At 42.7% G+C, this 13,206-nt stretch overlaps 2 protein-coding genes across 6 annotated transcripts in view; one reads left to right on the top strand and one right to left on the bottom strand.

Moving 5' to 3' along the window:
* The window catches only part of LOC149304058 (multifunctional procollagen lysine hydroxylase and glycosyltransferase LH3-like), a 28,765-nt gene extending 24,927 nt beyond the window's left edge, over positions 1-3,838 (bottom strand). For both annotated transcript variants that reach the window (XM_089481292.1, XM_089481293.1), the window contains exon 1: positions 3,478-3,838. In XM_089481292.1, coding sequence (XP_089337418.1) covers positions 3,478-3,580 — 103 coding nt within the window. In that variant the 5' untranslated portion in view covers positions 3,581-3,838. The remainder of the gene's footprint in view (positions 1-3,477) is intronic.
* An 82-nt stretch (positions 3,839-3,920) lies between these two features.
* ZNHIT1 (zinc finger HIT-type containing 1) lies at positions 3,921-11,191 on the top strand. Of its 4 annotated transcripts, none has more exons than XM_089481296.1 (5): positions 3,921-4,058; positions 6,044-6,214; positions 8,290-8,369; positions 9,308-9,477; positions 10,948-11,191. In XM_089481296.1, exons 1-5 carry the CDS (start codon positions 4,007-4,009, stop codon positions 10,967-10,969), a joined length of 495 nt encoding a protein of 164 aa, XP_089337422.1. In that variant the 5' UTR covers positions 3,921-4,006; the 3' UTR covers positions 10,970-11,191. The 4 variants fall into 4 exon arrangements, with proteins under 4 accessions (XP_089337422.1, XP_089337421.1, XP_089337424.1 ...); XM_089481295.1 differs by having other exon boundaries at positions 9,305-9,477; XM_089481298.1 differs by lacking the exon at positions 3,921-4,058 and adding an exon at positions 4,876-5,037.
* Positions 11,192-13,206: the final 2,015 nt, after the last annotated feature.

Genomic DNA, 13,206 nt, shown 5'->3' with positions numbered 1-13,206 from the left:
TGTGCAATGTGAATTCACTCATTCAAGACAAAATGGCACACCTTGTGGGTTGTGGGACTCCTTGGAGTCTAGGGACATGCTGAAAACCAAATGGGAATTGCAATGCAGTGTGAGCTCTTGCTTTAAAGCAGATGCGAATATTGCCTGAGAGACAGTGGCCATAGCTTTGTGTGGGTTTTTCAGACTGTGTGGCCATGTTCTAGAAAAGTTTATTCCTGACATTTCGCCAACATCTGTGGCTGGCATCTTCAGAAAAATTATGGATGCCGGCCATGAAAGCCTTCAACTTCACAGACAGTGGCCAATTTTGCACTAAATTCCTTCCACAGGCTACACTCTGCCTTGATGGTGCATGAAAATACCTCTTTATGCAGCCATATCCTAGCCAAGAAAAAGAAAGTATGGGGCAGGGTTGCCAGAGTGAAAAGAGAGGATCCTGTGCTGGTAATCCCATCCCCAAACATTTTTAAACCGAAAAATCCTGGGGTTTGTAGTTTGGTGAGGCACCGGAGTGCTTTGGCTGTGGATTCTAAATGCCCTTCTCTAAAGTCCAAATCTCAGGATTTCATAGGATGGAGCCATAGTGCTATAATTGGAATCTTAGTGCTATAATTGTCTAGTGTGAACAGGCTCCGGATTACAAGCAAATCCTGCTTGAAACCCCTCTTTCTGCACAATCATTAAAAGAACAGGCGCCATTCCAGTTTTCACTCTGGGAATCCCTGGGGACATCCTGAATAAAAAAGTTCAGAAAAATGGGTGTCTGCTACAAGCAATATTCATCCAACGCCCACTTTCAATCCCATTAACAGGATCTAATACTACAGATCCCAAAGCGACCCAAGATGACCCCCCAAACAGCATCCCTATCACTCAATGCTTTATTCAGAGGGCTATAAACTTCTTTCCAGAACCAGACAGCTGTCTCCAGAGACAAAATAACTTCCTCTTGCAGAAGGCTAACATTTCACAAAGCTGGAAGCAACAACCCCCTGAAATATTATCCAGCAACTTCTGCAAAGACAATTACAGCCATGGGGAGAGGGAGAGATTCACCTCCTGGGAACGTTCATGGAGGAACAAAGCGCATTTTGTGCTTTTTGGGTCAGCCTAACTAACAGTACAACAACAAGGGGTTGGGATTTTTTCCTTCCTCCTCTGGCTACCATGGATACCCTTGCTTTATTTTTATATACTGGAGAGCCTTAAAGTGCTAAGCCAACCTGCCTTGATCAATGGTGGTTTTAGCACTAGACTACGGCTGCATCTGCACTGCAGAAATAATCCACATTGACACCACTTTAACTGCCATGGTTCAGTGCTATGGAATTCTGGGAAATTGTAATTTGGTGAGACATTTAGGCTTCTCTTGTCAGAGAGCTCTGGTGCCATAACAAACAAGTCACACTTTCTCAGCCTCTCTCTTAGCTTGGAGAAGAGAAGGTGAAGAAGTGACATGATAGCCATGTTGAATTATTGAAGGGATGTCATATTGAGGATGGAGCAAGCTTGTTTTCTGCTGCTCCAGAGAACAGAACCTGGAACAATGGATGCAAGCTACAGGAAAAGAGATTCCACCTCAACATTAGGAGGAACTTCGTGATAGTAAGAGCTGTTTGACAGTGGAACACACTCCTTTGGAGTGTGATGGAGTCTCTATCTTTGGAAGGTTTTGAATAGTGGCTGGATGGCCAACTGTCAGGAGTGCTTTAATTGTGTATTCCTGCATGGCAGGGGGTTCGACTGGATGGCCTTTGGGGTCTCTTCCAACTCTAGGCAAAACCCCTCTGAACAAATCCTGCCAAGAGATTCTATGAGAGATTCACCTTAGGTATGACATAAGTCAGAAACAATTTGAAGGCACACAACAACAACAACTCCTAATACCAATGCAATGCAACATTTGTGCAGCAATCCTCATCCTCGATATGTCACTTTTCTCCAGTTTGGGACTCATGGCAGCTTACAGATGTTAAAAGAGACACAGCAAAACAATATACCAAATACAAAAGTTAAAAATATAATTAAGCTATCCATAAAATTTAAACCAGCTGAAACGCAGACACACACAACTATGAAAAATAAGCAATAAAATCCAAATAGACAATGCAGCATAACTGTGCAGGGCCCAGTTCTCTTAAGCAGGTTTCAAAGGCCTGATATAATAATAATAATAATAATAATAATAATAATAATATCTTAACCTGCTTGCATAAAGATAGCAAGGCAGGGGTCAGTCTAACATCTCTCAGGAGGCAGTTCCAGAATGCATCCATACTATAGAAATAATGTAGTTTGACACCACTTTAAGTGTTGCAGCTTCATCCTATGGAATCCTGGGATGTGTCATTTTACAGGGCAAACGCCATAAGAAGGACCCTCTCAGGGTGAATCTACACTGTAGAAATAATGCAGTTTGATACCACTTTACCTTATCTGTAGCTTGAGTCTTCTCTACTAAAGAGGGATGGTGCCCCACCAAACTACACATCCCAGGATGCTGTAGGATGGAGGCATGGCAGCTAAAGCGGTGTCAAACTTCATTAATTCTACAGTGTGGATACACCCCAATTCTTGCCATTCCTGACCCCCACAACCCTGTAAGTGTGGATTTTTTGAGGGATGCTATCCCAGTAGAGAGAACCAGTGTTGTGTCAGGGTTTGAGCATTTGACTATGACTCTGGAAACCAGAGATTGAATCCATGGAAACCCATTGGGTGCCCTTGGGCAAGTCACACTCTCTCAGCCTCAGAGGTCGGCCAGGGTAAAAACCCTCTGAAGAAACTTACCAAGGAAACCCTATGATAGATTCGCCTTAGTGTTTCCATAAACTGGAAACAACTTGAAGGCACACAACAACATAACACTGTGTGTGTGTGTATGTATGTATATATATATATATATATATATATATATATATATGAAAATAGATATGCCATATATAATATATGTAATATAAAATATATATAATGTACATATATATAATATCTATATATGTATATAATATATAATATATAACATAAAATATATAATATATATAATACATATAACATACATATATACTATCTACATGTGTATATATATAATATAAAATATATAATATATATAATACAGTATAATATACAATACAATATAATATATATAATATATCATATATTATATATAATATAACATAAATAATACATCATATAGTATTATATATAATATATAATATAATATACAATATAATACATATAATGTATCATATAATATAATATATCATATATAACATAATATCTCTATCTGTCAGAGTCAGAATGGCGCAGTGGTTTGAGCCTTAGGCTACCAATTCTGGAGCCCAGGGTCCGAATCCCCAGAACAAACTCCATCTCCCAGAATTCCATAGCCTTGAGCCAGAAAAAGAGCTACAGCGGTGCCAAACCGGGTTGTCTCTCCAGTGTGGATGCACCCTTCTTTTCCTTGAGGCGCGACCGTACCTGGATCCACAGAGCCGGGCTCCTTTTCTGCAGCCACTGCATCTCCCATCATCCAGAGGGCGAGGATGGCCATGAAAGGGGAGACAGTCCTCCTGCGATCCATGATGGTTTGGCTGCGGAGGGAAAGGCAAGGCAAGGAGGGTCCTACTCTTTTGAAGCTCTCGCGATCCTCGGGGCTGGAGGGCCCTCAAGCTCCTCCCTTGGAATTTGGGGGAGGAGAGACAGAGCCAGTCCCTCTGCTGCCTTTGGGAAGAGAGCCCTGCATCCCTCCAGCTTTCCTCCCTTCTTCAGCCGAACATCCAGCGCTGCGGAAGAGAGAAACAGATACAAGTGTTGCAAGAATGACAGTCCGCTGCCCTTTGTTCTTCTCTTTGCCTTTTTCTCAATGGAAGGCCGTGGGAAAGGGCTCTCTCGCCCTCGTCCAATCAAATCGCAGCGCCAGGAAGCGGGCGTCCAATCAGAAAGGGCTTCTTCCCTCTGCGGGCCAATCAGGAGTCTGGAAAGTTCGGGAAAGTTGTAGAAGAGCTGGATGGTTTCTTTTGAGGTTGAATCTGCACTGCAGGAAGAACGCAGTTTGCACAGTCTGTATTGTTATTATTATTATTATTATTATTATTCCTTACCCGCCTCTCCTCGCGGCTCGAGGCGGGTTACAACAAAACACAATATTAAGCTACACCATTAATATTAAATTGCAGCAAAACACAATTATTAGACCTATTAATCTGCAATCTCTGCGCAGTATTTCTAGGGCGATAATTAAATGTAAAATTCATGTTTCAAATATATGATTTGAAAATTAAAAAAGAGGATGTTGAATTCAAATTGACATCCTCACACACACTTAGGGCAGATATATATACACACACATATACGGATGTCCCTGGCTTTCTGCTCCACCAAATGCATCTGAGGAAGTTGAAGACACACTGCAGGAATAATCCAGTTTGAGACCACTTTGAACTGCCCTGGTTCAATGCTAGGGGATTCTGGGATGTGTAGTTCTGTGAGATATTTAGCCTTCTCTGTCAGAGAGAGCTCTGGTGCCACAATAAACTACAGTTCCCAGGATTCTAGAACTGCAGACAGTTGCAAAGGCTCTCAGCTCAGGAGACTTGTGAAAACTGGGCCCTTTAATAAGAGATTTTGGACTTCAACTCCCAGAAGCCTCAGCCACGTTGGCCAATAGCTTGGGATCCTGGGAGCTGAAGTCCAAAATCTCTTAAAGGGCCCAGTTGGGGGAAACCAATCCTTTAATTCTGTCTTTTCGCCCTGGAAGCAGATGAAGGGGTGTTCTTAACAGGCGGCGTTTAGGACCCGGGAGAGCAATCTCTCATCCTCCGCTCTGACGTCTTCATGACGTCTTCAAGGCGGAAGTGCTTTCGCTTGCGTAAAATGGCGGCGGGTGGCGAGTAGCCTCTCACTCCCAAGAGATAGGGGCAAAGCGGAGTCTGCACGCGCAACACACACTTCCGGCACCCAATGGGCGAAGGCTGCCTGGGAAGAACAGCTGTGCCTCTTTCTTCCTAATTGGGAAAATGGTGGAGAAGAAATGCTCAGGTACTTGGAGGGGTCAGCATGGCCAGCCTCCTCCTCCTCCTCCTCTCCAGGACAGGTCCTCCATTTCAGCCTTTTGTCCAGCAGGAATTGCAAAATGTCCTCCATTTTTGGAGCAGGGCTAGGAAGCATGCCTTTCTATTGCAATGAGTGGCTTTGGCTTTTTGTTTTTGGGAGGGAAACCATACTTGCCCATAGAGGATCATTGCTGATAATAGAGAATATAGAGGCTGGGTTTTGCAACACCAAAAAGGAATCCATAAATGATTCCCTATGGTCAGGTATTTTATTATTCCCTATGGGCAAATATTCTGCAACGATTCCCTATGAGCAAGTAGGGTTCCCCTATGGGCAAGTGCAATCCAGAATTTTAGTACACAGATACTAAAATCCCTATACCATAAAAGTCACACACACACACACACACACACACACATATATATATATATATATATATATGAATTTTATGCTATATGAACTTATGACTGATAAACAGGCAAATGGAAGGCCTATGCACACACAGACGCATATGCGCATGCAGTCTTTCCAGCTCACATCTTTGAAATTTCAACTGCAGGGTGAATAAAAATTCACCAGAGTCTTTATTATTATTATTATTATTATTAAGCTTTATTTATATAGCGCTGACTATTTTCTGGGCAAGGTCAACCTTTCAGGCCCATCGCAGTTTGCAGAACACTCTGCAACGGCCTCCATTGCCAACTGTGATGAACATCCATCCCATGGATATCCCATGATGCGCGTCCCTTTTATGTGTACATCTTTTCCACCTGGGGAGTCACTATGGCTGAAGGCCCAAGCAGTATCTCCCATGTGCCAGGATGGCCGACTGTAGACCACTTGGCATCATCAGAGTATGTGTTACCCCAATATATTCTAGTCATGTAAGCTGCATTGATTGCTGCAGCAGAAAGGCAGGGTATAAGAATAAAGTTTGTTTATTTATTTGTTTATTATTTATCTTTCTTCATCTGTTTTTCCTTTTCAGTGCGGTCCCAGGACCCCGGCCAGAAGCGGATCTTGGACCGGGCGACCCGCCAGCGCCGCCTCAACCGCCAGTTGGAGGCTTTGGAAAATGACAATTTCCAAGATGACCCTCACGCCAATATGCCCCAACTTGTGAAGCGCCTGCCTCAATTCGACGATGATGCTGAAACAGGTGAGGCGGGTTGTCCCCCCCTTTAGTGGGGCTGTCATAATAAACAAACAAACAAACAAATAAACAAAAGCTTTATTTTTACCCTCCGCTCTGTCAAAAGACAACCGAGGCGGCTTACAATTAAGAGAATACAGCAGTGCCCCACATCCCAGTTATACCCGCCCTCCCCTTAAAACATCAATTAACCAAGTTAATATTGCAATAATTAAATAATCAATTAAAATAATCAAGGAATAAACAAACAGATGGGACTGCAGGGTATTCGTGAGATGATCCTTTCAATGGGTGGCCGGTTTAACTATTCAGGAAAGGCTTTATGTGAATGTGTATGTGAATGCTGGTTGAGGGATTCTTGCAGTTGTCATCCAAAAGGTTTGATAAATGCAGTGCAAATACTGGAAATCTGCCGCTGGTAGGTTTGGTTTGTTACATACTGTAGCAAGAAGTGGTACTACTTAAGTGAAACACCGATTCCTGATTTTTCTGTTTATAAATAGAAATTTAGGTGTTGGACCACTGTATAATCATATGTTTTTTGGTCAAATACTTACCCTGACTATTTTCTTATCTGACAATATTTGGAGGATGGAGGGAATGGACAGTAGCCAAGCAGATATGAAAGGGAAAATGTAAAGTAAAAATGTAGCATTTTTTAAAAATAAAATTAATGTTGGAAAGGCTTGAGGTTTAACTTTTTAAAAGCTTTTAAAGCAAGGATCCAAATTAACAATTTATATATATGCAAATTTCTGTTATCTACAAATAAATATGACATTAGAGGTTTACAACAAAAATGGAATAGAGAACAGGAATATCTAGTTTTGATTAATCAATGGTCATCAATTTTAACATATATAACTAGTATGGCTATAGCTCTCCAACTACAGCCCATATAACAGAAATTGCTCTTTCAGGTATATTGGTTGCCACAGTGTCTATTCAAGAAAGAGCTTTCTAAAACAGAAAATTGTTGGAGATGTAATACTGCTAATGCTTCCTTAACACATATGTTTTGGAGTTTTGTTAGTAATTACATTTTGAGAGAAAATAATCATACGAGTAAAACTGATTTGCAAAGTTTCTCGATATTCAAGGAGTGTGCATGTTCTTTTGAAGGATGTACCTGTTTCTTGGAAATCTTGGAATTGCCAAAGGAAGAAGTATTTCGTGCCCTTTTGACTACTAAAAGTTTGATACTTCATTACTGGAAAGATATGTTTTTTCCATCTGTGATTCAGTAAATAGATATGTTAACAACTCTTTCAAGGTTTAAAAGATTGATTTACAAATTGACTTACATTTGGACATTTGGTCAACTTTTATAGAAACATACAGTCCGTCCTCCCCTTACGCGGGGGGATCCATTCCGGATCCCTCCGCGTAAGGCGAATTCCGCCTATGCTCGAGCCCCATTGGAAACAATGGGGCTCGTGCGCGGCGACGCGGGCGTGCGGGGGGCACAACGGGCGTGCGTGCCCATTCAATTGAATGGGACGCGCCGCCCCTTCTGCCCCGCGCGCACCCCGCGGCTTGAGCGCGTATGCTCAAGGCCGCATATGGCGCACCCGCGTATGGCGCGGGCGCACTGTATAACTAATGTGGTTATCTTTTCTCCTTTTGTGTTTTTATTTTCTTGCTTTTCTTATACTCAAACATTATTGTATGTAACTGAGACCCCCTTTGAATATAAATAAAATATAAAATCAGAGAAAAGATCCCATGCCCTTCTCTTCTCTCCATGCTGCTGAGTTAACCGAGTGCAAACTACTTTTGCACTTTGAACTCAGCTTGCAGCAACTGATGTAAGATGAGGACAAAGGAGGAAAGTGGGAAAAGGAGAGAGAAACTGGGACAGTTATAAAGCAGCTGAGAAAATGGGAAGGCAGAGAATTAACTGGGGTTGTCCCTGAGAAATCAAAAACAGTTGGAGGGTATGAGAGTACCATTCTTGTTGGAATTTGATGAGTCAACTGTCATGTGTGCTAAAATCAGATCAAGGAAGTTTTAAACTAAACAGTTACCTTCCTTCCTTCCCTCCTTCCTTCCTTCCTCTTCTCCCCATGCTATTGTTCCAGGTAAAAAGAAGAAGAAAACCCGAGGGGACCATTTCAAGCTGCGTTTCCGGAAGAACTTTCAAGCTTTGCTGGAAGAACAGGTGCTCCTCGGGTTTCCCTTTTCATGAAGTAGGCCATGCTGCTCTTCCCTCTGCTCAGTTTTCTTTTTCCACTATGCTCTGCATTGAGAGGCAAAAGAGTACAGATGAGATAATTGATTTGTTTTTAAGAAGCATTTTACCTGAGCCTTAAAAGCGTGCTGCAGAGAGAGAGAGAGAGAGAGAATATGGTTGGTTCTTGCCTGCACAAAATCATATTGACAGCACAGAGGTTGTGCTTTTGGAAACACAAGTTTCCATCAAGAAGAGTAACTTTTTATATGACCACCTCATTTTCCTGTGAGTAAGGAGTGGGAATCATGGCTCCTGTCAAAGTTGTTGCAAGTCACAGTAGCTGTTGCAAGTCCCAGCAGCCGTTACCAGCATAGCCAACAGTGAGGAGTGCTGGGAATTGCAGTCCAACCACATCTGCAGGGCAACCCAGTTCTCACTCTTATTTCAGCATAGCACAGTATGGCAAGATTGGGCAACTACACTGGAGGCAAGGGTTCATTTTTTACACACACGCTGCAGCCCAGGCAGGCTACACCATGCTGGTCTGCCAAAACAAGAAGTGATGTGACATTGCTTCTAGTTTTATTTTCAGTTGTTTTTTAGCCATTTTTTTTTTTTGTTATGGGGGACCTTCTGTTTAGTTGGGAGTTTCTGGAGGTGTCAGGGTGATGATGGGAGGAAGACAATTCCATTTTGCATTTGGTTTATACCTTTTGAGGGGGGTTGGGATTTGAGGGCAAAAAACTTTTTTTCCCCCATTGGAGTGGTCTGGAGTTGAAGGGATGTCCTGGATTGTTTCAGAGGACAGAGAAACACATTTGGGTCACATTGAGCCCCTGAGCCACACATTCACCAACTGTGTGCTATTGAGTATGGTTTGAGCTCATAGATGAGTGTATCTCCTTGCTGTTTCTAACTTTCAGCAGAACCTGAATGTGAGTGAAGGACCGAACTATCTGACAGCGTGTGCACCCCCTTCCAACCTGCCCCAGCGCCATTTCTGCACAGTCTGTGGCTTCCCATCGAACTACACATGTGTATCCTGTGGAGCCCGCTATTGCTGTGTCAAGTGCTTGGGGACACACCAGGAAACTCGGTAAGACAGATTGCAGATAGCAGGAATCAACTCCAGGGAAACAGATTGTTGACACTTTCTTGCTTTCAAGGTATGGACAACTAAGGGGCGAAACAGACTACTCCAAAGAGGCGGCTTCAAGCCACTCCTGACAAAACCGGATTGGGGCTGCGGCAACTGCATACCGCAGCCCCAGTCTGCCTTTATGGCTGGAAAAGGAGCAGCAAACAGCCACTCCTTTTTGTGCCGACAAAAAGCTGGCTTTTCCACCTTGCTGCAGCAGGAAGCTGGCTTTAAGGAGCTCCGGCGGCATGTGGCATATAAATGCTGTGCCGCTGGAGCTCCTGGAAGGTGGCCTCCATGTAAATGGCTGAGCAGCTTGAAGCGGCTTCCAGGCAGCTTGGGGGCATGTTCCATCTGCACACCATGCCCCTAAGCCAGCTGGAAGCCAGCTTTTTATGCTGGTCTGTTATGGCCCTAACTTAGCTTGAGAAGTGTTTGTAGCATTTGTAGAATCCCCTCCCTCAAAGCAGAGGCAAAAGGATCCTCACAAGAACCTTGCAAATGTTATAAATTAAAAAAAGTGTGGTCTGGATAGGATTTTTTAATGAAATATCAAGAGACAGACTCATTGTACAGCCAGTCATTTCCTCCTGCAGGTGAAAAATCAAATTGAGCGATGAAAGGCATTACAAACCACAGTGCAGCATCAAGAATCGGACTGGGAGGGGGACAATGACTGAGGATGATGGGAATTGTAGTACAGGAGAAAGGCAACAAAGGAATTTGTGCTAACAGGTCTTGTGATTTCTTTAGTCAGTGGTCTAGAAATGTTTGTCTTACTCACAGACCATGAATCCTGTTGGTAGTCTCAACTAGATGAGACCTGTTGTATCACTGGTATTTACATAAGTGATGATTCACCATTCAACAACTGATGCACAGAGTCCAGTTTAGTTAGGACTAACAAATGGGGTTCAGACCTTACCTTGTTTTTTTTAGGTAGAGGTGGCAGTTTATGTCCCTATAGGTGTTGTTGACTGGCTGCATCTATAATATAGGTTGAGTCTCCCTTATCCAAAATGCTTGAGACCAGAAGTGTTTTAGATTTTGATTTTTTTCAGAGTTTGGAATATATGAAATACATAATGAAATATCTTAGAGATGGGACGTCAGTCGAAACTTGAAATTCATTTATGTTTCATATACACCTTATACACATAGCCTTGAGGTAATTTTATACATAATATTTTTAATAATTTTGTGCATGAAACAAAGTTTGTGTACACTGAACCATCAGAGGGCAAAACTGTCACTATCTCAGCCACCCATGTGGACAATTTTGGATTCTGGAGTATTTCAGATTTCAAAATTCTAGGTAAAGCAGACTCAACTTGGGCTTCCCTTTTGTTCATGATGACCAGGGTTACTAATTATGCCTACTCCATCCTTTGGTTATGTTCTGAACTTCATGCTCTCTCTTGCACACAGGTGCCTGAAGTGGACAGTTTGAGAACTGAGAATTTATTCTGAAGAACTGCAGTGCAGCAGATTATATGAAAAGGGAACACAAGACTTTCTAGTCACTGGTGGATGTCTTGGGCTTAGATTGGGCTCTCACAAGACTGAAATACTAGGTTCTCAGAACTGGGAACAGAGATAACACAAAACTGAAAGGAGGCTATGGACCCTGACAGTCACTATCCTTTGAGTAATAAAAATGATTTTTATATGATCATCTGTGGCTGGAGTAATTTTTGTGAGTCTCCTGGAGTTATTTGTTTTCCAACTGTAGTGCAGCTTTGTCAGCTTTCAGTGGGAGTTGGTGGATTAGATCCAGACTGCAAAAGCTTCCAGTTACAGACCCAGGGTTTGTTGCTGTTGTCGTTATTGTGTGTGTTTCATTTCATTGATTTATGGCAACTCTAACACAAACCTATCATGGCGTTTTCTTGGCAAGATTTGTTCAGAGGTTCCCTATTGCCTTCCACTGAGGCTAAGAGCATGTGACTTGCCTAAGTTTCATGGTTGAACTGGGAATTGAACCCTAGTCTCCAGAGTGATAGTCCAGCACTCAAATCACTATACCATGCTAGCTTCAGGGTACTGTTCAATTTATCCCTAAGTGACACATGGTGAGAAACACCCTAAGTGGTGTGAGCATTTCATTTCAGAAGATTTCTAAACCACTTTTTCCTTTAGCAGTTCACAAGAAGGCCAATAGCTTAATTTTTAAAAAGCCCCAACAACAATAAAATCCCTGGAAAACGTTTGCTTAAAAGGCTTTACCACCTGGAAAATTAAAACCAATGCTCTCTCTCCAATGTCAGTTCCTTGGAGGAACACTGGATGGCATCTTCCCTGTCATCAGGCTGTCTTTCCAATGCAGAAGCACAATAAGGCACAATAATCAGAATGAAGTTCTTAGTCATCTTGTAGTGACCATTTTTGCTGTTGTGTGCCGTCGAGTCATTTCCAACTTAGGTAAACCTAAGACGAACCTATCATGGGGTTTTCATGGCAAGGTTTGTTCAGTGGGGGCTTGCCATTGCCTTCCCCTGAGGCTGAGAGAGTATGACTTGCCTAAAATCACCCAGTGGGTTTCCATGGCTGAGCCAGGATTTGAACCCTGGTCTCCAGAGTCATAGTCCAGTGCTCAAACCACATCATCATGCTGGCTCTCATGTAATGACTATAGTGTTACCTAAAGGACAGAGGGGGCTAAAAGGTACCCATTTATCCATCCCTTTATATCTCTTCTTTCTGCCAGATTGAGACTTAAGGTGGTTTACAAAAAGACATAAAATACAGTAAAACCAAAAATAATTAAACACATGAAATTAAGCTTAAAACCATTTTTAAAAACAATGAAATTTAAACCATTTAAAACTGTGCTTTTAAAAGAAAGATTAAAAACAGTGCAGAACCATAAAAGTCCTTTTGTTAAAAATTCCCCAGTGCACACTCTTACCTCAAAATAAAATATATTTCTTTACCCCCAAGTGCTTTCAATGCCATGTTTTTGGACCCAGAAGAGGGTTTTTTTTTTTTTTTGCAAAATAAGAAGTCACATCTTGTTTACTTAAAGACCTTTCCTCCTAATATGGCCCTAGTGGGGGCAAAACATGGCAGACTTGTCCCCCAGAGGGCATTTTGACCCTTGTGGTGCTATGGGGGGGTTTAAACATTGCCAGTTGACCACACTTTGCCTATCTGCTATACCTTCTTCTATAGCGCCGATTTCATCCTCCAGGACCTTAGAAGGACCTCTGGGAGTTGTAGAGGGCGATGATGATGATGATGATGATAGGTTCTCCGGGCTCTGGGATGGCGGTGTTTCCACCTGTCCTGAACAGGATCACACTTCCCATGAAGGACTCTGTTCGCAGTCTGGGGGTGCTCCTTGACTCGTCGCTTCACCTTACATCTCAGGTGGATGCGACGGTCAGGAGCACCTGTTATCAGCTTAGGCTGATACGCCAGCTGCGTCCCTACCTGGGCCGGGGGGACCTTGAAACGGTAGTACATGCTCTGGTAATCTCGTTTGGATTTCTGCAATGCGCTCTACATGGGGCAACCCTTGTACCATACCCGGAAGCTGCAATTGGTGCAGAATATGGCGGCAAGATTGGTCACTGGTACTTCCAGGGCCAGTCACATAACACCGGTCCTTAAAGACCTTCATTGGCTGCCTATTCGCTTCCGGGCGCAATACAAGGTGTTGGTTATCACCTATAAAGCCCTAAATGG

Source organism: Sceloporus occidentalis, unplaced genomic scaffold (assembly GCF_023333645.1).
Source record: "Sceloporus occidentalis isolate IW3139 unplaced genomic scaffold, rSceOcc1.0.p SCAF_14, whole genome shotgun sequence".
NCBI classification, from domain to species: Eukaryota; Metazoa; Chordata; class Lepidosauria; order Squamata; family Phrynosomatidae; genus Sceloporus; species Sceloporus occidentalis.
The sequence above is the reverse complement of the archived record's forward strand: the minus strand, read 5'-3'. Positions and strand labels throughout refer to the sequence as shown.

Bases quoted from the DNA above. Each gene is read 5' to 3' on its own strand.
- ZNHIT1 (XM_089481295.1), top strand. From the start codon at position 4,007: ATGGTTTCTTTTGAGGTTGAATCTGCACTGCAGGAAGAACGCAGTTTG. The intron at 4,059-6,043 runs GTCTGTATTGTT...TTTCCTTTTCAG, and splicing joins GGAAGAACGCAGTTTGCACA to TGCGGTCCCAGGACCCCGGC. The intron at 6,215-8,289 runs GTGAGGCGGGTT...CTATTGTTCCAG, and splicing joins CGACGATGATGCTGAAACAG to GTAAAAAGAAGAAGAAAACC.